We start from the raw sequence: 21,677 nt of genomic DNA on the forward strand, positions 1-21,677 counted from the left end.
GGATTTACATCATTGAACATACCCTTGAGAATACTCCTTTCAACTAGTTGTTCTTCACTCCCTTGCTCACCTCCGTCTGAGAATACTCCAGCTCTCCCGCGATGGCGTCAAGAACATGAACAGTAACATCCGCTAGCAACTCTTCCACTATGTTTAACACAGCTCCATCACATCGTTTTGTTAAGGACGCAGATGATACATACGTCTCAGAAGATACAGAAGGTCCTGGTGATGATGATAACATTGGTAGTGGTGATTGCGAGGAAGTAGCTGTCTTCGTACTTGTCTTTGTTAGCTCAACTGCAGAAGAAGAGATGTGTTCAGATGGTGACTTATTCCATTGTGCAGTAGATGGAGAAGTAGAAGAATAAGAAGAGGCAGGTTTAGTAGTTGTAAGAATCATTTCCCTATAGTATGGAGCCTCTTCCACGATGGGTTCTGTGAAGGCCGCATGTACCTGCGGTCGAGCAATAACTGCGCGTAAGAGTCCATCCAAGACTTCCAACGCCACTACTGCTTCTTCAGCAGTATACCTCGTACGCTTTTTCTCTCCCTTCTTTTGTATTAAATGGAGGGAAGTGGGATCAACAAAGTTTTGACAAAGCATGGGGAAGTACATTTGTTGTAAGGCTTGTTTGCCGTAAAGCCGTTCATATGACTCTATAGACATGATTCTCGCTTGAACAAAGAACTCAAGAGCATGATCTATAACAGGACCTTCTTCTACAAACGTTTGCTGAGAAGTCAATACATGAGATGCCGTAGAAGCTGCCAAAACACGCAGACTCTGAAACTCAGGTGGAATACTTGTTACAGGCAAACGATTTTTATTCGATCCCAAAGGTCGTAACTTTGTACAGGTAGAACGTACAAAACCTTGATTAGATAAGGATGGTTTAGTATCCAGTAGAGGATCATTCAATAAATTTTCTTCTGTTGATTTTGTATCGGATGTATTATCTTGCATTATAGCAGCATTACCAATCCTTGATTTCTGAGCTCCTCCAGCAGTATTAATAGTAGTAGAAACACTTCCGGAAGCTAGAGTCTCATTATGAATATGGCAGAATACAGAAGTTTCCAAAACTTGATTCAAACTACCACAATACATTGCAAAATGACAGCGGATTCGTTGACCAGGTCTTAGCACACCACGGTTAGGTGAAACCTCTAATGTTGAACTTCCAGGTTCTAAAGAAGTCTGCCAAACAAAAGAGTAAGTATGACGATTGTGTCTATTTTCCAAATAGCATATGCGACGATGCAAAGAAAAACAAGGGGCTGCCCCAACACGTATGACATCCATAGAAAGAGCAACAGGACATTTATCAAGAGGAAGACGTAGTGTAGGTGAGATAGGAATAGATAAGAAGGCATTATTAATCATATGCCGTATAGATTCTGCGGAATTCTTCTTTGGATGATAACCAATACCGTGAAATTGTACATCATACTCCTCACCATCCACTGTCCATAGTGCTACATCAATGTGATACTCACGTGCTTCTAAAGGACGAAAGTAAAATTTAAGTTGTACTGATTCACCTGCTAAAATTTTACCTGTAGGATTTAAACACTGAAATACTGGGAAACCACAATTTTTCTCCGCCACCATTCTTAATAAATCCTCATGTACAACATATTCAACCTCTCGTGAAGCTGTGTTTCTCAGGGTTATAGTTTGTAGTGGTGGCTCCACATCGCCAAGGGCAACAGGGTGAAGATTGTAAATATAAGGATGATGAAAAGCCAATGCATTGGCATCTGGTAAAACCGTACGACCCTCCAAAACTAGAAGAGCTTTTTTTCCCTCGCTCAGACGGAGGAGTACAGGTAGAATGTGTGCTCCAACAGTACTGTGACGGTATGTGATGGTGATTACCTTATGTGATCCTACAGGAATAGTCCCTTCACGTGGTGTTATCTCTAGTAACTGATCTGAAAGTATGCGTTGAATATCCTCCAGTTCTTCATCCTCAATGAACCAAGTCTCATTCCCACCTTCATGTTCTGTAGGGTACCAAAACTTAAAGGAAGCTGCACACATTCCTGCATTTTCAACACGAAGTATAATTTCCTTCTTTGAATCCAATATGGTACCTACACCAACATCCATAAAAATAGGTTCAAGACCTTTAACATACTGTTTAAAAGCAAATGAATCACTCTCCAAATCAATCGCCTGTACAGGTGCAGCGAGAACAGCATTAACACTGTTAATAGCTAATTGACACCATAATTGAGATCGATGTTGTTGTAGTGAACGAACATCCGTTATTTGAACAGCTGGTCTTGTACCCTTCAAACGAACTTCACAGTGTGGGTGTTGACGTATTTCATGCAGACTTGTAGGGTGTGGAATTGTATTTAATTTTACACCACTACCTCCTACAAGTATATATAAAATGTATTTGGAAACACCAGAATGGGGTTGAAGCGTGACAAGTACAACCGTATGGGAACGTGCTGCCAAAACACCAGTCTTGTTGTTACTTAACTGAACTGGTGATTCTTCATCTTGATGTGATCGCACATTATCTGATATGGAGAGCCAACGCACCTCGTAGAATACTTCACATACACTGCTGTTATAAATAGTCCATTCAAATGTTTTCTTCTGCAAAGCAGGACCTTCATGTTCTATTGCTACTGGTTCCACCTCAACAACAGCGTGGAATCCCTCACCCACACATGGACAAGAAATAATTTTTCTGTCCTCTTCTTCTTCTTTTCTGCTACTGCTGGTGCTAACGGAGTGGGATTTCTGTGATTCGTCAGCATCAGAAATCAAAAAGTTTACCTGACCCTCATACATTTCAGCCTTGTTCGGAGTAAAGATCAACTTCATTTCCGTCTGTTGTCCAGCTCCAAGAATACCAACAGCGGGTTCACACCGTACAACATCCATAAGTTCCAACGATGGGAATACATTAAACATAATTGGAATGCAAGTTGGATTAGAAACCTTCAAACGACGATGGGACTCTCCTGTAACACATGTAGGCTGCAAGACAATCATAGATCTATCTTCAATCACAAGTTCTGGTGAAAAACTCTCAGCTTGTAAAGCCACTCTCACCTCATCCCTCTCGCTATGGTTAAAAGTCACTATGGCCTTACCGCGAAATCTCATAGCAAATGTGGGCTGAAATGATAATACGATATGATAATCCTGATGTGGTAGTAAGAGACCACTGGTGGGGCTACAGGTGAGAAGATGTCCATTCGTTGCATCCTTTACATTATTATCTTTTGGTTCAATACTATCTGTGTGAATGGTAACTGTGAACATCACCGCCACATTACCTCGGTTTTCCAAATCAAGAATAGTGTGTGCGAGTTCACCAGTTCGACATGCGGGAAATATCAGAGATCCAGGTACTTTGATATTTGATAACAGTGTTCCTTCTTCTACTACTCCAGTGGAAACCCCCCACTGACAATGTAAAGGAAAAAAGCAGGGTGGTGTAAAACCACCTTCTTCAACCAGACGGAAAGAACGCATTTGCTTGTAATTCACATAACATTCAAGATATTCCTCAGCGACAGGACCTAACATGGCCGAAGTTGGAGAGAGAGTAAACTTACAGAAGGAACACGGTGGAACATCTCCCTCTGTAGGTGAAATACGAAATGCAGAGTTATGTGGATAACACCAGTACGCAGTTGCAGGAGTTTTAGTTTTATTATATACAATGACCTGTTGAGAGTCATAATTATTATTTGCAAAAAAGAGTAATATCCCCGTATTTAGGTAAAAAGGTGTATTTTTTGATATTCCTGGTGTTATATAGGAAAGGTCCAACTGTTTTTTACGTCCCATAGTAATTGTACTCCTAGTATTATTACTATCCATATCATAATCCAGTTCTGGATGCATAGATAGTATTAAATTGGACACTTCATCATATGTGCGTCCACTCTGCAATGCATTGTTTATAGCAACCAAATCATCTGGTTCCACACTTCCCAATCCACACTCCTGACGTTTAAAAAATGATTCCACTTCTTTAATTCCAAATGGCATAGGTCGTATAATACTGTCATAGGCAGAACCAAAGACATCTACATACAAAAGACCTTCTGCATGCTCTACATAGATCAATAATCGACGAAGATAATTTATTGAATGTGTTGGACAGAACTCTACCTTCACCCGTACACTACCCTTTGCAGGTAACTCTCCTGATACTGGTTCCACCACAAAAGCGGCTCCAGGTGCTATTGCTATAAAACAGAATTTCACAGCAATTTCTGAATTGTTCTTAATAGCAAAGAAACGTTGTCGTACCTTTGATGATACTAAACCTGTTGATCTTCCTCCCATCTCTCCTCCTTCTCTTTCTCCTCCTACCATCACTGTTTTTACTACTCCAAAAGAACTCTCTTCGTCAAGTTTCACATCACCAAAGTCAATCATGCGGGTGGAAAGACGTACATTAGGAGCTGCACCTACACCTCGAAGTTGTACAAAAACTGTATTTCCTGCAGCTATCACCACCCGTAATTCATTCACGTGTACCATACCAGATACTCTTGGGGCGAAGAGAACTTTAAATGTCTGTTGTGTACCTCGTGCAATTACACCTGTAGTGGGTTTTACAGTAAAAGGGCATGTCATCGCCGTGTCTGCCACCTCTAGTGAAAAGGCAGCATCCACCATGGAAGGATTTTCGAGGGTAAAAGTCATAATACGCGTTGTAGATGAGAGTTGAGGTCCAAAGTCCAGCAATACGGTATTGCCGCCATCACTGGGAGTTCCTTCTATCGCCCGCACAAATGGGTATTTACCAATACCTGAAAGTTTCAAATTCCCTAATTCTTCAGTACCGTTGCTTGATGTACACACCGCCCGAGCCAACAGCGTACACGCCTCCGATGGACTGAAGGTAACTTTCAAATCAACGGTCTCATCCTCCTGCAGTACACCACGGGCCGGTGTAATGGCAAACGGCGACGGTAAATCCCACACAAAGTCCACCGCCATCGTTCCGGCGTTCTTCATTTGTAGTGTTTCTGCTGCCGTTGTTCCAACTCCAACGTACCCAAAATCGTGCTGTGTTGGTAGTTGTAACTTCGCGAATGGCAACTCACACTCTAAATGAACTGCGTAGCTGCCGCGGTCTACCACCACAACAACAACAGTATCATGCAATTCCACAAGTTCAGTTGGCCGAAAGCGTACTTCAATGTCAAAGCTCATACCACTGCTTAACGTAACTGGATCAGGGTAATCCATAAAGAACGTTGATTTTCGCAGCGGTTGCTTGTACGTGATCGTCTGAGCTCGAGCATCTAAATTTCTCACTCGTATCTTTCGCACATATTCTTTCCCAGGTTCCCAGTTTCGCCATACAACACGACCAACGCTATCGACGCCAAGTTTGCGTCTGCGCTGGTCTCTAGTGCCTGCAAATGTTGGCATTCAACACAACACGAACAAGAACACCTGAGTTTTGGCTTCCCAGTAATAATGTTTGGGTTTATATTTGTGAATACAAGCGTAAGTGCGCGTGTATATGTGTGTGTAGAGGAGAAAAGAAATAAAGAGTGAGAAAAAAAAAAAAAAAAACAGTTATGCAGAAGAAGGCATTAACATAACAGTAGTGTATAGACCAATCATCCCAATTTCCTTCTGTTAAAATTGGGAGACGACGGTGCAAGAGACGATGAGAAAAAGAAAAAGGAATACCACCGAAACGGATGAAAAAGGTATAAGTTGTACAAGTTGCAGGACAAGAAAAACAATAATAAAAAAAAAAAAAATGGAGGCATCCACGCAAAAAAAAAAAAGACTTGATAAGATATCAAAGTGCCGTCCGACTATCAAACATTCAAATAATAAAGCTGAAACACTAAAAAGAAAAAAAAAAAAACAGCCAAAACAATAATACGAACAGCAAACACAGAGACACCACCGATTATTTAAATGGTGTTTCTCGCTAGCAGGACAAAAAGAATACAAAGAGAGCCAAAAAAAAAAAAAAAAAAAAAAACTTATTTACACACCTTTCTTTTCCCGGTTGTTTTTTGGCTCTCTTTTTGGTACTCTATGATCATTTATTTTCACACGCTCAGTTTTCCCTCCCTCTCCCCCTTTTTTTCCCCACTCTATTTTCACCCTTCTCTTACTTACCCTCCCCTGTGCGCAGGAAAAGAAGGGCAATGTAGGCCAGTAACAGATAGATCCCTACACCACCGGCGATGGCCCCAACATAACACCACAAATCATTCTTGTTGAAACCCTGCAACTCTGCGTACATATTTCCATCCGAAATACATGTTGTTGTATTTGGGGGACAATTAATCACTAAACCATCGAACTCATTCACCACCAGCGCTGCAAGTCCATACCGTACAAATGAGATGTACTTAATCCAGCGCCAAGCAATGGGCAAACTATCCACATCCATAAGCACACCTCCGGATGGAAGCAAATAAAGCACAAACACAAGAGGTGCCACTATATTTGCCACTTGAATGTTTTTTGATATATTTGATATAAATAGGCAAAGAGCGTAACTGTTAAGCATCACAAGTGTACAGATAAAATAAAATATAAAGAATTTGTCTGCCCTTGACTGTAATCCTACCATAAAATAAACTATTGCATTAAATATGAGATTTGTCAGTACACTGATGGGTACATCTTGGACTATTTTCCCCACCAAATAAGCAAAAGCACGATACATTCCGTTACGATGTTCTCGTACAAATATCGCACGCTCTAACATTAGCAAACCGAGACTTCCAAGACTCGAAAAAGTGGTATTCATTACCACATAGAAAAGTAAACCCATACGATTACGAACAGAGGATTCGGATAACCCTACCTTAAAATATACTGACCCAATAAGCACGGCGAAGAAAATAGCTGCTATAACAGCAGCAAAAGTTGCAATAGGATCACGTATTTTATTTAATACCGCTCGTGTCGCTACTACTCGTATTTGTGTGAACATTCCACGAAAGTATGGTGAAGTTTTAGCTAAGGGTTGCATGGCACCATCTATGTCATAGGTGGTCACAATATCATCAATATCACGTTCCACATTATTCATAATAGTTGTGCGAAAAGCTTCCGCAATAACAGTTCCATTAGCGGATGCTGCTGAAATTTTATATCGCTGCAACCAGTCCGTCCTTTCCTGTACATCTGGTGGAATTGCAGATACCGTGTCTAACAGGAAGTCTGCCGGGTTATCGGGTTCTGAAGGTGTAATACCAATGCTGGCAAGAAACGGTAGGGCCTCTGTTGCAGGACCAAAGTATGCCTCTTCGCCATCACTATTCAATAGTAATACTTGATCAAATAAACGGAAAATCCCACTGCGAGGTTGATGAATAGAGAAAACAACAGCTACCCCTTGTGCTGCGAGATCCTTTAAGATTGTTAAGAGATGCAGTGCGGTAAAGGTATCCAGTCCCGTAGTGGGTTCATCCAGAAACAATAAGGAAGGAGCTGCCACCAATTCAATGGCAATTGCACATCGCTTCTTTTCACCCCCACTGATTCCACGCATTACTTCTGACCCAATCAGTGTATCCTGCACTCCATCAATGCGGAGTAATGACATAATATTTTGTGTGCGGGCGTTAAGTTGTTCTTTTGTGAGATGCGGTGGTGTGCGTAGCTGCGCGGCGTAAAAGATGCTCTCCCGCACGGTGAGATAGCTCTGAAGTAGATCCTCCTGCTGCACGTAAGCACTAATGCGGCGGAAGCTTCCCTGTTCAATAGGTCTGCCATTAAGACGAATGTCGCCGCCGCACTTCCCGCTCTTTGGGCGCTGTGCGAGAATGTCCAGAAGTGTTGACTTCCCGGCGCCGGAGGGACCCAACACGGCGAGCAGCTCCCCGCCCCGCACGTGGCCGGAGACGCCGCGGAGAACTTCACGGCCGCCGTCTATTGTGTACGTCACGCGGCGGAATGTGAGGACTGACGGGACCCGCAGCAGCAGCGGTTCCTGCACGGACATGTATTTTCTCGTTGTGTGTATAGGTGTGTACACACTTGTAGATAGATAGATAGATAGATAGATAGAGAATAAGAAAAGAGAAAGAAAGAAAGAGATGTAGTTAATATATATAAATGTGCAATGTACATCAGACTGTATTGTAGGGGTATATTGTTAGGAAATACGAAGAGAAAATGAGAGAGAAAAACAACAACAAAAACAAGAAAACCCTGTAACACCAAGAACCCCAGGAAAAACAAAAAAAAAAAATAATAATTAATAATTAACAAGAAAACAATCTGTAGGTGTAAACGAAAAAACCAAATAAATAATAAAATAAAAATAATAATACGTTAAGACTTTCTGGGTTTAGGCCTCAGCAACAACAGCGTAGGCATTTAATCTTCGTATAATCAGTGCAGCGTCCAGTAAGTGTTGGATAACAGAAGAGAATGATTGCCCAGTTACTTCCTCACCACCCATCTGTTCAAAAAACGCTCTTGCGCACTCCTCAGGTACGATAGCAGCAGTCATTCCATATTCCTCAGCACGACTCCGCTGCTCTCTAGACATCATCCGCAGTAGTGCCACACAAATTGATTTTTTGCTCATCTTTTTCATTTTTCCATTCCTGGCCGCAGGAAATGCGGCACCTTCACAGAAAGAAGTCTGTATTCCATTTTTATCACCTCCTCTTCCTCCTCCTCCTGCTGATGCTGCTCCTCTTGTTGTTGTAGTCCCTGTGGCTGAAGAGGCAGCGGTGTCCACTGCCCAAAGGTGATGTTTATAGTACTGCCAAACCTCTGCAGCGATGGTTTCATTCCATTTTACAACTGCTTCTACAGTACTACTATTGACACCGCAAGTAGAGAAATTTTCAAGTATTAGTCGTGCTAAATTAAGTTCCCATAAAACGGATAGTCTTGATGCCAGTGTTGTAGTACTGCTGCTACCATTCTGCCAGTGTTCACTAAGGCAATTCAGGTAAAAGCGTGTAAAGGCATCAGAAGGAATAGCAGCCTCAAGAATTGAGGGTGATGGAGCCATTTCCATGATAGAGCGCAGAAACGCAGAATCAAGTAACCCAGTTTGGGGTACACTCTTATCTGTAAACCAACTCGGACTAGAATCACATAGAGATACAGATCGTGATGGTGTAACGGAGAAAGATTGTGAACGGGCAACCGATGCCGCAATAACACTCTCACCTATCGATACAGTATTACGTAGAGAGAGTTCTGCCGTTGTACGGGCTACCAATGAAAACTGCGGTACCACTGCTGCTGCCGCTGCATAATCATCATTTACAGCAGCAGTCACCTGAACCTGTGTGTGTGCGACATGACCACGAAATGATGGGGCTGCAGTACCGCTGTTGATGGGCGTCACTCCCGTGATAAGTCCCTCTATGTGATTAGCGCTGCTGCTGCTGGAGAGTTCATCAATAACAAGTGCATCAAACCCACACACCACACCTCCCAAGAGCAGCTGTTGACGAACATGTGGATATGTTGCCGTAATAGCCTGCGAAAGCGCCAGTGAACGTTGCTGTCCATGCACAACATGTGCACTGATGAGTGTGGCGTGCTCACCAAGGAGACGTAGGAAAACACGCAGCAATGCGGACTTTCCAGACCTTGATGCACCCAAAAGCAAAAGGTGAAGAGGCTGGCGATAACGACAACGTAGAGCTCGGTACATGGTTTGCACAACAACAAGCAAAAGAAGAGATTTACATAGTGTCTGTCCTGATATTTCTGGTGCATAGGATTCAACAAGCTGATTAAATGATAAGCGAATAGGTAGAGAAGAAATAGGAGAAAAAATTCCGTTTATCATATTGGAGGACCTAAAATTACCTTCATCAGTCATTCTGATTCCCATATTAGAAGCCGTAAATTCCTCTACATTATGAAGAACATATGCTGTCTGTTGATCATCTGTGTGGGTTGGGTATGCCACTGTATTTAAAACCGCTCCAATACGCAGCTGCGAGCCAACATCACCGTACGCCCATGCAGAGAAACGTCGTCCAGAGGCTAGTTGAATAACAACATGTGTGCGGCTGCAATAAACAGGTCGAAGAGATCCACCAGGTGTATTACTGGAGAATTTCCCTGCAGTTGCAGACCACCCTTGTTGAATAACATCTGTAGAACTGGGGGAAAGGCGTAGTGCAACAACACGAACAACATGCCATTCCAATCCATTCTTTTTACTGTCACTTTCTCCTTTAGGGGAGAATGGACCATCCAAGTGGGGATCAATTAAAAAAGATAAATTTATATTATTATCTCTATTCATGTTAAGTAGACTCCCATCCATACATGAGTTGGCCAAGCAACGCAAGCAGTACACCTCAATAGGCTCATCCTTAAGTTTCCACACTCGTTGTTCCCACATTGCTTGTAAAGAAGGGGGAGGTGGTGGCGCATTTCGCATAAATTCACGAAGAACAGCGTAGGAGATACCATTTCGGTTGCTATCACCGCTATTAATGCAAAGGCACTGGACTGCATTCTGAACCCACTGTGCTGCCGCCGCAACCGTATCATTTCCCATCATTATTATCTTCGCTTTGTGTTTATATATATATATATATATATTATTCACTGCAGCGATCACACACCTATGACAAAGAAAATAAGGAGAACAAGAAAGAATAATCCAAGTCTACAGGTAATGAGTGTAGTAAATAAGAACCCATAAGCAAAGAAAAAACCAAGCAAAGGGAAAGGGAAAAAACAAAACGCAGCTGTCACCATCACATTCGCCAATAATAATAATAATAATAATAAAACTCATTCTGTTGAACAGAAAACAAAAAGAACAAAAAAAAAAAAGAAGTCATAGAGGAGGAAGCAGAAGGAAACATATATATATATATATATATATATGTATAGGTCAACACCTCGATAAGATTTGTTCCACTTCCTTGCGGGCCTCATCCCAATTAAACCACAAGGTATCGAAAACGTCTTGGAGGCCATCAATATCAACAAGAACCCCTGCAAAGAGTCGTATTGCTTCCATTTTAGTGTCATTGAAAAACAAACGTTCGGTTAAACTCGCCAGTTGTCGTGCTGTTACACCTAATACTGGTTCTCCACCATCTTTACCTTTTTTTTCTTGCTCTTGCCGTTCTTGATCTTTCTGTTCTCTCTCCCGTAGCATTAAATCATCATTTACCCAATCAGCAAAAGTGGAGTTAATATTCACCCCCACTTCACCCGTGAAGACCAGGTGACGAAACATCCGCATCACATCACGGTCATCTGCGAGGAGCGGAATAAAGTGCAGCAACAACTGCAACTGTGCATCATCCATACGGCTGAGTTTCTGCGCGTTAGCGGCAATACTGTCGCACATCCGCAGTTGTTGTTCCTGCAGGGCGTGTCTGTCGTACGCAACCTTCACACTCTCTGGTAGAGTGTCGCGCTGATCACCCACCGCCTGTGCGGCCGCCTCTCCGCTCAGTGCATCCACTTGATCGGCGATATCAAGAAAATCAAATAACAGTTGGTTTACATAGACTCTAATGCGACCCCGCGACCCTGGCCCTGTGCGGCATGTGAGATCAACACTCGCCAGTAGTCCACAGGGCGTCCATGTGTCAATAGACGCCACAACATCACGCATAAATGTATCCAACACATGTCGTCGTGCCTCACCAGTCTCTGCGGTGAGTTTACGCCACGCCGGCACAACGCGGCAACGCAGCGGTGGCACTACAGTCTCGCCGTACACACGAACGAGGGATTCATGCAGTGTTCGGAATTCACTATAACGCCGGGAGAGCACCCAATGATGGCCGCAAAGAAAGACATGCATAAGATAAACAATGTGAGCTCCGTCAAGGATGGTAAAATCCTTTACATTCAGTAGAATCTGTCCTGTTATAGTGGAGGCGGTGGCGGCCAGCGCTAATTCCTCAGAGTCACGTTTTGGAGTATTCTCTGTCTCTAAACATGATTCCATTTTCGGTGTTGATGTAGAGGAAAGCATTGCTGCTGCTGATAATGCTCGTGCGTGTGGTTGTGGTAAAGATGATACTAGCAATGAGGATGAGGATGGGGAAGGGGAAATTAAATGAGACGATGCGGTACCGCGCTCATTCTCCATAGGTACAATAGGTTTTCTCGTGTTCCCTAATTCAGCACTTCTAGATGTTGATAATGGCACTAGTGCAGCATCCCTTGTGGCTACTGGTGTTGCGGCAGGTGTGGTGTCCGGATTTAACTCCGTTGTGTTCAATAGGCCACTTGTTTGCAGTTGTGGTATTTGTTTTGGTAATGATGTGGTATTCACCGTATGTTCTTCCACCTCCAGAAATGTATATAAAAACTTATTTAGGGTGATAAACCCTGTACTGTCATCCGGATCCTGTACTACAATGTTGTTTGAAGTTGGAGTCCAGAGTGGGCTCACGATAAGAAGTTCATTTAAATATGCCTCAAGTTTTGGGAGACGTCCTGCTGCAGTTGAACTGCTGTTGCGAGCCCACAATCGGACGGCTCCTGTTAAATGCGGTACTTTACTGCTGCCATACTGTTTTTCTAGTTGAGCGTGCAGTGAGGTAAAGTCATCGTATAATTTGCTCAGCACCCAATCACGGCGACTGCCAAAGCAGACTTGGAAATTATACTGCATTTTCCCCTCATACTGAAGGTAGTCTATGGCGGACACCTTTATGTGCGCCATCTCATCTACCACTCTCAAAGAAGACATAGGAAAAACAGGAAAAAAAAAATAATGAAAAATAAGAGAGAGAGTGTGTGTGTGTACATCGTGAAAGAAGCAAGGTAACAATTACAAGAGTAACACAAAAAAATGAAAGAAAGAAAGAAAGAGAAATAAATTAGAGACTGGATCCGTGTAGACGTAAACGTAGAAACTACTAACATAGTATATTTATAAATATAACTCAAGACACTCCTCCATTGATCCCCTCTGGTTCTCCCCATTCCTTTCGGTGCATCTCTAACGCATCACGGTATACATTGCAGAATACCACAGAATAAATTTCTCCAGCAATCTCACCCACAACTTCGCGGTACGCCTCTTTACGTAATCCTTGCTCCCAGATTGTGTAGTCACGTGATGCCATATCTAACTCCTCATCAAGTGACGAACTACCATAATTATCCATCGCCAATTAAATAATACAACGCCAGAATCCTTCCTTCTTTTTTTTCTTCTTTTTTTTTTTTCTTTAGAAGGTATTTCGTAAATACCCTTAATTGGAACAGATGAATCAAGAAAGAAAGAGCATATGACGACACATCTGGAAGAAATGAAGAAGGTTTAAATATAACGCAAGGTACATATTACATTATGCGATATCTGTAGATTACTTTAAAACAGTTGCAAGAAAAACGGCAAATCAACAAACCACCATAATCATCATCATCATCACTATCATAATCATAATCATCACCTTCTTCTTCTTTATCGTATCTACCCACAGTTCCTACTGCTACTGCTACTGCTACTATATATATTTATGAGCAGCAACCCAAATATAATCACAACTAGTACACCAGTAGAAGTACTAATGGCAGTAATATCAAGAAGAAAAACAGAATCATGGTTCTCATGTATCATTGTCTATTTTACTGGACGAGCAATAGTGACATACGGAAAGAGAAACAAAACGAATCAAGGCAACAACACTCCTCCTTCCTGTCCATCCCAGTTATGCACTCACGGAACCTCACTTCCCTACGGCTGACTGACCACCAAAGCGCGAAGCACGGGCGTTAGCGCGACTACCAGCAGAATTGTAGAACGTTCTTGGGCCACCCACAGTCTGTGGCCGCCGCAACCGTGACCGTTCCCTACACACATTCACCCGCACAGAGTTGTGGTTTGGCAAGTTGCCGTCGTAGTTAAGCCAATCGAGCACATGTCGTGTGCGGTTGCGTAACAGCGGGGTCACCTCTGTTGGATCAAACTCCCACTGCACAAGGTGCTGTGCCCGCTCCTCTGGTGTGTCGCCGAACCACTGATAGTCCACCCGCAGGTACTGCTGTTGCAGCGGCCGCTCGTTGAGGGCGCGGGTGGCGGCCTTCGGGTCCTTCACGGCGGCGCCAAGAGAGTCGCAGGCGCTGACAACATCGCCGAGGAGCCGCGTGACGGCTGCGGCCACATCCTCGCCCTCCGCCGGCCGCACAGGCACGAGTTTCTGCGTGCCGTCGAGTGCATGCACCACCACCCATGGGGTTTCATTATATTCTAACAACATCTCCGTCTCCACGTAGACATGCGAGTTGTGGAATGTGATGGGAATGAGAAACTCCCGTGCGAAGCGGCGGGCGGTGTCGGTGGCGAGTTTCCCCTGCGGTGTGCTTTGCCGCTGTCCATAGTAGACGTAGATGGACTTTGTGAATGGATGCACCTTCACCACCCGCTCCAGCAGAAGGGCGTAGGGCCAAATCACCTCCGCCGCCTCATTCCCGAACTGCCGCTTTGGCTTTGGCAGTCCCTTAAACGCCTCCAACTCGTCCCACCCCTCACGCATCTGCAGATCCCACCGCTTGATGAATTGATACTGCCGCGTCTCTTGGGCGGAGGTCTGGCGTTTGCCGGGGCCACGATGAAGACCGCGTGGGCGGCGGCTGGTGGATGTTGGGACGTCTTGTACTTGTTCGAGTCCATGCAGCGGCCGCGTTGTGCACATCGCACGGGCCCCTGAGAGACACAGAGATAACAGTAGCCGCGGCTCCTGCCACCGCCGCATATTGTTGATGATACACTAACTACATGAAAGATAAAGAAAATAAAAAATATGTGTGTTTGTGAATGGATGAATAAAAGAGGGAATAGAGAAAGGAAATCGATAGAGGAAGAAGCAATCCAAAGAGTTTTTTTTTTTTTTCTCATCTTGTAAAGAAGATGAAAAAATAATAATAACTGTGAACAAATAGAAGTAGTAATAACAACAATAATAATAATAGCAGTGTTCACAAGAAAACAAATCCACAATTTCGATTTTTTTTTTTTTTTCAGCTGTCAAGACACATACACACACAATATGAGAAAGGAAAACATCACCGTCTCTCTCTTTTCTCTCTCTCTCACCGTGTGCGCATGGTGGCCATACGCTGATGTCTGTTCTGATTCAAAACACGTGGACAGCCGTCTCGGTCCTTCTCAAGCGCAACACAGTACTGACAGTAATACGCCACCTCCGTTGTTTTACCAGCATTGCACATCACACAACGCTCCTCGCCTTCTTTGCCAAAACCACAGTCATCACACACATGTACCTCTCGCATCGACGGGAGAATCTCATCAAACTGAAGATCACATATGACACAACGCCCATCATGGTGCTCGCAGACGTATCCAATGTATGTACCCGGCACCTTGCGGCACATCTGTTGCTCCTGCTTTGAGTGACGCAGCATAACGCTGCAGAAAGTGCAGTAATACTAAAGTCTAACACTCATTCAATAAATAGAGAGGTATAACAAGTGTAAAAAAAGAAAAGAAAAGTAGGCACATCGTCGGTAAAAAATGTTACTTCATGTTTGAATTGAAAAAGACGTTCAGGAGGGAGAAGTTACTGGTCTTTCCTATGCAGAAAGAAATTCTGCTTACAAACTGGCATAAACATGTATTAGCAAAAGTGTCGTTTCTCGACAGGAAAATAAAAAACCAAGAATAAAAAAAAAAAAAACCAACTGCATTCACTGCATTTTCAACATTACATCCCGATCTTTTTTCCCCTCATGGTTGTTCCTCTCAAAAAAAAAAAAAAAACAGTACTGACGAAATGGAACTGCTAAGAAGCCCTTTTTAGCCCGCTTCCCGCTCGAGGCGGTATGGATTGAGTTGGGTTGGGTGGGCTTTCAAAAACTTATGTTTGACAAACCACTAAAATGAAAAAGAAAAACACTCTTACTCAAGATAAAATCCCAATCCGCAATTTTTTGCCTATTAACATAAGATTCGACCATTCTTTTCGCAAGCTGCGAAAACAAAAAAAAAAAACCTGCAACACTGTTTTCCCTCTGTTCCACACGGTAGATAAAAAGACTGATACAATAATAGTAATAATAATGGACGTCGGCGCTCGAAAAGAGAACGCATTCACAATACTAATACTAAGACTCATCTTCTGTTCGGGTTTCTTCCAACCTCAATCTTTTGTAGTGTGCACTGGCACCTTCTGTATCCCCCATTTCCACGGTAGTAGCAGCACTTGTCATTGTCACACTCTCATCCTGTTCCTGTAAAACAACTTGGTTCCGCTTCCGTCGCGTATTTCGCCTTACATGCTGCAGAATAGGTTTATCTGCAAATTCACTGGCATTCTCTATTTCGACGGGTGGAACTGTAGGTTCAGATTCTGTCACAACAGATGGGGGGTGTTGTGTAGGAAGAGGCGGCATCATCATGTGCCTCTCCAGTCTACTACTCCAGATACCCTGGGGGTTGTTGTTGTTGCTACTACTACTACTACTACTACTATTACTATTGCTGCTGCCAATACTACTATTCCTGATATCATCAGCATATACCACTGGAATGGTCCTCACTGTTCTTAAGGGACGAATAAGTGGTCGCAATGATCCGTGGAACGATGGTGGACGTTCGACACTTCTCAAGTTAAATGTTGTCTGTACTGCGACATCCTGTAAAGAATGCGACCTTGTCTCTGATACATCTTGTCTTTCCACGCCAAAGCTAAAGACTGAAATGGGCTCATCGTACGGCTGGTGTGCGGGGCGGCGGCACATGGGACAGTGATCGGCCCGCATTAACCAACGACGCAAACAGCGGGTGTGGAAAGCATGACCGCAGTGCAGCTTGCGGGCCCGATCACACATTCTGATGGACTCCAGGCAAATCACACAGTGCCCGTTAATGCGAACCTCCGGGAAGGTGCGAAGCACATCGTTAAAGTGATGCAGCCGCAGCACCGCATCGACCACCGCGTAGAAGCGGTGAATGACTGTCAACTGCATGAGTGCAGCCGCATGTTCTGGACAGTACTTTAGCGCCGAAAAGAATGCCATGGCCGCGCCTATGCTGCGAATCGTGAGGCCAACTTCTTCCATTGGATCAAACTCACTTTCATCGCCTCCCACACGCTTCGTCGCGTAGAGAACATGCAACAGCTCAAAGGTGAGGGATCGCAGAAGACGAACGGAAACTGTCGTCGACCAAACAATAAGGGTGTAGTACACCGTTTCACTTTGCTCATCACGGGGCCGGGGAATGGTGGCGAAGAAGGACCACAGCAGAACCGCACACAGGAGCGCTGCGAATCCCGAGAGAAGTGCAACAGCACGAAACCGCCAATCGGGCCAGTGTCCCCACCCCGTGGCCTGTCGCTCCACATGTGTGGCCCAACAACTAAGGGCAACAGCCGTAATAACGCCATCACGCCACTCAGCGGTCGCCTTCGGCCCTGCGAAGACCGTGAGAGCGAGAAGTCGCATCAGTGCACCCAAGAATTGTCCCTCAATAACAGGCTCGTGCGTATGATCGCCGGAGTTCTGCCCACCAGCACCGCAGAGCCGCTCCACACGCGCAAGCACAAACAGAACCGTGCGCCTCACCACAACAGCGGTCATAATCCAGAGAAACGCAGTCAGCGTCTGCGCACTGTACGTGAAGAAGCCCCAATACACAAACAGCGCCACAGTGACCCACACCACAGAGCCGTGAACGTACAGTGTATTCATTCTTGTTTTCTAAACGGCTCTAGTAGGGGAAAAAAAAAAATGACAACAGTTAAAAAACAATAACATCGAAGAGAAAGAAATATAAGTCAATAAGGGGAAAAGAAAACGGCAACAAAAGAGGCAGGGCAGAAAGAAAGACATTTCATTCAAATAACAAAACTTGAAACATGTTGCAGCAAAGAGAAAAAAAAACAATACAAACAAAAACAAAAACAAAAACAATAATAATAAAAATAACAGTAATAATAATAACAATAATAATGGAAGTCGGCGCTCGAAAAGAGAACGCATTCACAATACTAATACTAAGACTCATCTTCTGTTCGGGTTTCTTCCAACCTCAATCTTTTGTAGTGTGCACTGGCACCTTCTGTATTCCCCATTTCCACGGTAGTAGCAGCACTTGTCATTGTCACACTCTCATCCTGTTCCTGTAAAACAACTTGGTTCCGCTTCCGTCGCGTATTTCGCCTTACATGCTGCAGAATAGGTTTATCTGCAAATTCACTGGCATTCTCTATTTCGACGGGTGGAACTGTAGGTTCAGATTCTGTCACAACAGATGGGGGGTGTTGTGTAGGAAGAGGCGGCATCATCATGTGCCTCTCCAGTCTACTACTCCAGATACCCTGGGGGTTGTTGTTGTTGCTACTACTACTACTACTACTACTATTACTATTGCTGCTGCCAATACTACTATTCCTGATATCATCAGCATATACCACTGGAATGGTCCTCACTGTTCTTAAGGGACGAATAAGTGGTCGCAATGATCCGTGGAACGATGGTGGACGTTCGACACTTCTCAAGTTAAATGTTGTCTGTACTGCGACATCCTGTAAAGAATGCGACCTTGTCTCTGATACATCTTGTCTTTCCACGCCAAAGCTAAAGACTGAAATGGGCTCATCGTACGGCTGGTGTGCGGGGCGGCGGCACATGGGACAGTGATCGGCCCGCATTAACCAACGACGCAAACAGCGGGTGTGGAAAGCATGACCGCAGTGCAGCTTGCGGGCCCGATCACACATTCTGATGGACTCCAGGCAAATCACACAGTGCCCGTTAATGCGAACCTCCGGGAAGGTGCGAAGCACATCGTTAAAGTGATGCAGCCGCAGCACCGCATCGACCACCGCGTAGAAGCGGTGAATGACTGTCAACTGCATGAGTGCAGCCGCATGTTCTGGACAGTACTTTAGCGCCGAAAAGAATGCCATGGCCGCGCCTATGCTGCGAATCGTGAGGCCAACTTCTTCCATTGGATCAAACTCACTTTCATCGCCTCCCACACGCTTCGTCGCGTAGAGAACATGCAACAGCTCAAAGGTGAGGGATCGCAGAAGACGAACGGAAACTGTCGTCGACCAAACAATAAGGGTGTAGTACACCGTTTCACTTTGCTCATCACGGGGCCGGGGAATGGTGGCGAAGAAGGACCACAGCAGAACCGCACACAGGAGCGCTGCGAATCCCGAGAGAAGTGCAACAGCACGAAACCGCCAATCGGGCCAGTGTCCCCACCCCGTGGCCTGTCGCTCCACATGTGTGGCCCAACAACTAAGGGCAACAGCCGTAATAACGCCATCACGCCACTCAGCGGTCGCCTTCGGCCCTGCGAAGACCGTGAGAGCGAGAAGTCGCATCAGTGCACCCAAGAATTGTCCCTCAATAACAGGCTCGTGCGTATGATCGCCGGAGTTCTGCCCACCAGCACCGCAGAGCCGCTCCACACGCGCAAGCACAAACAGAACCGTGCGCCTCACCACAACAGCGGTCATAATCCAGAGAAACGCAGTCAGCGTCTGCGCACTGTACGTGAAGAAGCCCCAATACACAAACAGCGCCACAGTGACCCACACCACAGAGCCGTGAACATACAGTGTATTCATTCTTGTTTTCTAAACGGCTCTAGTAGGGGAAAAAAAAACATAAAAAAAAGAGTGGCAACACAATTGTAGTGGGAGAATGGTAACCAGACGCATCATACACAGACATAAAAAAAAAAGAGAGAAAGAGAGAAAAACAAAAAAGATTCTGTGTTTTATGTCAATAGAAATAAAGCAAAATACAGATACATACCTTTACTTCTTCTGAAGTTCGGCCTGAAGCGCAAAAAAAGCTGCTTGTTGCTGTTCCAGCATTAACTTTGTCATTTCCATCTGAGACTGAATCTGTCGCAAAAGCTGCATTTTTTCATCATTACTCCCTGACTCACCAAATTGAGGATTTTTCATAGAATCGAGAAGTGATAATGATTGGCATTCCTCCCTCCCTTCCATTCCCAAAGGTCTCTGCAGAGAGTCAGATGATGCAAGTGTACTGTATTGTTGTTGTTGTTGGTTTTGTAATTCATTTTTACCATTATTGCCGCCCGACTCGATACGTTCATGAGATAATGACCCCAAAGATTGCTGCTTTTGCTGCAGTGGCTGCCACATCCCACCATTCTCTCCCAAGCTGTAGCTTGAAATCAAAGGATTTGAAGGAGTTGTTCCCACTGACGCTAATACAGAATAATTGGGCAGCACTTCCTCTTTATTTTGTTGTTGTTGTTGTTGTTGATAGAACTGCTCAGGGGGTCTCGGAACAGACGATATGGCGGTGATATTGCATGATGGTCCTCCATTCGTCATGGACCGTTCAGGTTTGCTCGAGTCTACAGAACCGAATAAATTGCCAAGGGTATCAACCGTTGGTTGTCCAACAGAATATACAGACTTTGAAGTAGAAGTCATTGGTTGTGTCTTTCTTAGTGAAAGATCAGAAAAGAGATCATCAATCTGCAGCGATGCAGACTGTGGTACGTTAGCAAACTGATTTGAAGAGCCCATAGATGGTGGTAGTGACGCTGGTATTTGTTGTTGTTGTTTTTGTTGTTGTAATGACTGTAGGATACGCTGAGCTACACCCATGGCTGCTTCTGCCTTCACAGGGTTCTCAGCACTAGTTGTCTGCATGTGTCGACAAACACCGCTGCTGTTACGACGAAAAAATTCCCGTGCCTCGTCCAACTCACCACTGTTATTATTATTAATATTATTGTTGTGGTTACTATTATGGTCTACGACTGCCTCTATTACAAGGAGAATTTTGTACCGGTTTTGAAGTGATTGACGGGGTTCGCACAGTTGTCGGTCGAGCTCTGCACATACCTCTTCTAATCTCCCTGTACTGAGTGCCGCATCTACGAAAGAGTCAAGTTCCTGTCGAGCAAATTTTTTCTTTGGGTTTAAAATAACCTGTTCTACTAGTTTCTCAGGGGACAGGTTCCCATCAAAAGAGCCATATACACGTTCCTTTACAATCACCACAGATTGTTTCTTCTGTTCATCACATTGTTTTCTGTACAGGCGTTGCTCCCTCTCATGCATGGTCTGAAATACACTCTTCTGTAATGTTGTACTTGTGCCTCCTCCTCCTCCTGCTGCTGTTGACATGGATGTGGCCTCTCCACTCATTTCTCTGTTCCCACCCGCGTGAATAGAAGAGAGGGAGATGAGGGATTCACTATTCCCATCGAGCGCCAACAATAATGCCGCGGCGAGTTCCTTGTTCATCGCCTCCACGGTATCTCGGCGCACATCATGGGCGTGGGCAATGCGGTGCAGCTCCGGTCGCAGTGTGGGCATCCGTGCACGCACACCAGCAGCGCCTTCCAGCACAAGAACGCGAAGTAACTCCAATGCCTTGCGCACATTGAGAGCAACGGGCGGTTGGACGCTGAGGGGAACGGCGATGGCCCGCACGATGCGTTCGCAGGCGTGATCGGATTGAAAACTGGCAGACCGCACCTCGTCGAGTTGATAAAACGGCACCGTGCGGGGATCGGCGGTGAGGGCGCGCTGGACGAGGCGAGTGTAGGGATCGGCACTGTCCAGCACGTACTCCAGCGCCGCGTGCAGTTTTGCCTGCACACTCATATTGTGATCTCACAGGAATGTGATAATATTAATAATAATAATAATAATAATAATATTAATAATAATAATAATAATAATAATAATAATAATAATAATAATAATAA

General features: G+C 44.5%; 9 protein-coding genes across 9 annotated transcripts; all 9 read right to left on the reverse strand.

Moving 5' to 3' along the window:
• Nucleotides 1-43: 43 nt before the first annotated feature.
• On the reverse strand, nucleotides 44-5,425 carry TM35_000371680 (uncharacterized protein; the record flags this gene model as incomplete). Its single annotated transcript, XM_029029468.1, has 1 exon — nucleotides 44-5,425. The coding sequence occupies one exon, from the start codon at nucleotides 5,423-5,425 to the stop codon at nucleotides 44-46; it is 5,382 nt and encodes a 1,793-aa protein (XP_028879261.1).
• A 703-nt stretch (nucleotides 5,426-6,128) lies between these two features.
• On the reverse strand, nucleotides 6,129-7,976 carry TM35_000371690 (ATP-binding protein cassette protein; the record flags this gene model as incomplete). Its single annotated transcript, XM_029029469.1, has 1 exon — nucleotides 6,129-7,976. One exon carries the CDS (start codon nucleotides 7,974-7,976, stop codon nucleotides 6,129-6,131), a length of 1,848 nt encoding a protein of 615 aa, XP_028879262.1.
• A 348-nt stretch (nucleotides 7,977-8,324) lies between these two features.
• On the reverse strand, nucleotides 8,325-10,520 carry TM35_000371700 (uncharacterized protein; the record flags this gene model as incomplete). The annotated part of the gene is made up of 1 exon (XM_029029470.1): nucleotides 8,325-10,520. One exon carries the CDS (start codon nucleotides 10,518-10,520, stop codon nucleotides 8,325-8,327), a length of 2,196 nt encoding a protein of 731 aa, XP_028879263.1.
• Nucleotides 10,521-10,859: 339 nt separating this feature from the next.
• TM35_000371710 (uncharacterized protein) lies at nucleotides 10,860-12,683 on the reverse strand (the record flags this gene model as incomplete). The annotated part of the gene is made up of 1 exon (XM_029029471.1): nucleotides 10,860-12,683. One exon carries the CDS (start codon nucleotides 12,681-12,683, stop codon nucleotides 10,860-10,862), a length of 1,824 nt encoding a protein of 607 aa, XP_028879264.1.
• Nucleotides 12,684-13,668: 985 nt separating this feature from the next.
• Nucleotides 13,669-14,694, reverse strand: TM35_000371720 (uncharacterized protein; the record flags this gene model as incomplete). The annotated part of the gene is made up of 1 exon (XM_029029472.1): nucleotides 13,669-14,694. The coding sequence occupies one exon, from the start codon at nucleotides 14,692-14,694 to the stop codon at nucleotides 13,669-13,671; it is 1,026 nt and encodes a 341-aa protein (XP_028879265.1).
• A 337-nt stretch (nucleotides 14,695-15,031) lies between these two features.
• On the reverse strand, nucleotides 15,032-15,364 carry TM35_000371730 (PHD finger-like domain-containing protein 5A; the record flags this gene model as incomplete). Its single annotated transcript, XM_029029473.1, has 1 exon — nucleotides 15,032-15,364. The coding sequence occupies one exon, from the start codon at nucleotides 15,362-15,364 to the stop codon at nucleotides 15,032-15,034; it is 333 nt and encodes a 110-aa protein (XP_028879266.1).
• A 699-nt stretch (nucleotides 15,365-16,063) lies between these two features.
• Nucleotides 16,064-17,650, reverse strand: TM35_000371740 (uncharacterized protein; the record flags this gene model as incomplete). The annotated part of the gene is made up of 1 exon (XM_029029474.1): nucleotides 16,064-17,650. The coding sequence occupies one exon, from the start codon at nucleotides 17,648-17,650 to the stop codon at nucleotides 16,064-16,066; it is 1,587 nt and encodes a 528-aa protein (XP_028879267.1).
• A 305-nt stretch (nucleotides 17,651-17,955) lies between these two features.
• On the reverse strand, nucleotides 17,956-19,542 carry TM35_000371750 (uncharacterized protein; the record flags this gene model as incomplete). The annotated part of the gene is made up of 1 exon (XM_029029475.1): nucleotides 17,956-19,542. One exon carries the CDS (start codon nucleotides 19,540-19,542, stop codon nucleotides 17,956-17,958), a length of 1,587 nt encoding a protein of 528 aa, XP_028879268.1.
• Nucleotides 19,543-19,734: 192 nt separating this feature from the next.
• TM35_000371760 (uncharacterized protein) lies at nucleotides 19,735-21,573 on the reverse strand (the record flags this gene model as incomplete). The annotated part of the gene is made up of 1 exon (XM_029029476.1): nucleotides 19,735-21,573. One exon carries the CDS (start codon nucleotides 21,571-21,573, stop codon nucleotides 19,735-19,737), a length of 1,839 nt encoding a protein of 612 aa, XP_028879269.1.
• Nucleotides 21,574-21,677: the final 104 nt, after the last annotated feature.

This window comes from Trypanosoma theileri (assembly GCF_002087225.1).
Source record: "Trypanosoma theileri isolate Edinburgh chromosome Unknown TM35_Tth_37_V1, whole genome shotgun sequence".
NCBI classification, from domain to species: Eukaryota; Euglenozoa; class Kinetoplastea; order Trypanosomatida; family Trypanosomatidae; genus Trypanosoma; species Trypanosoma theileri.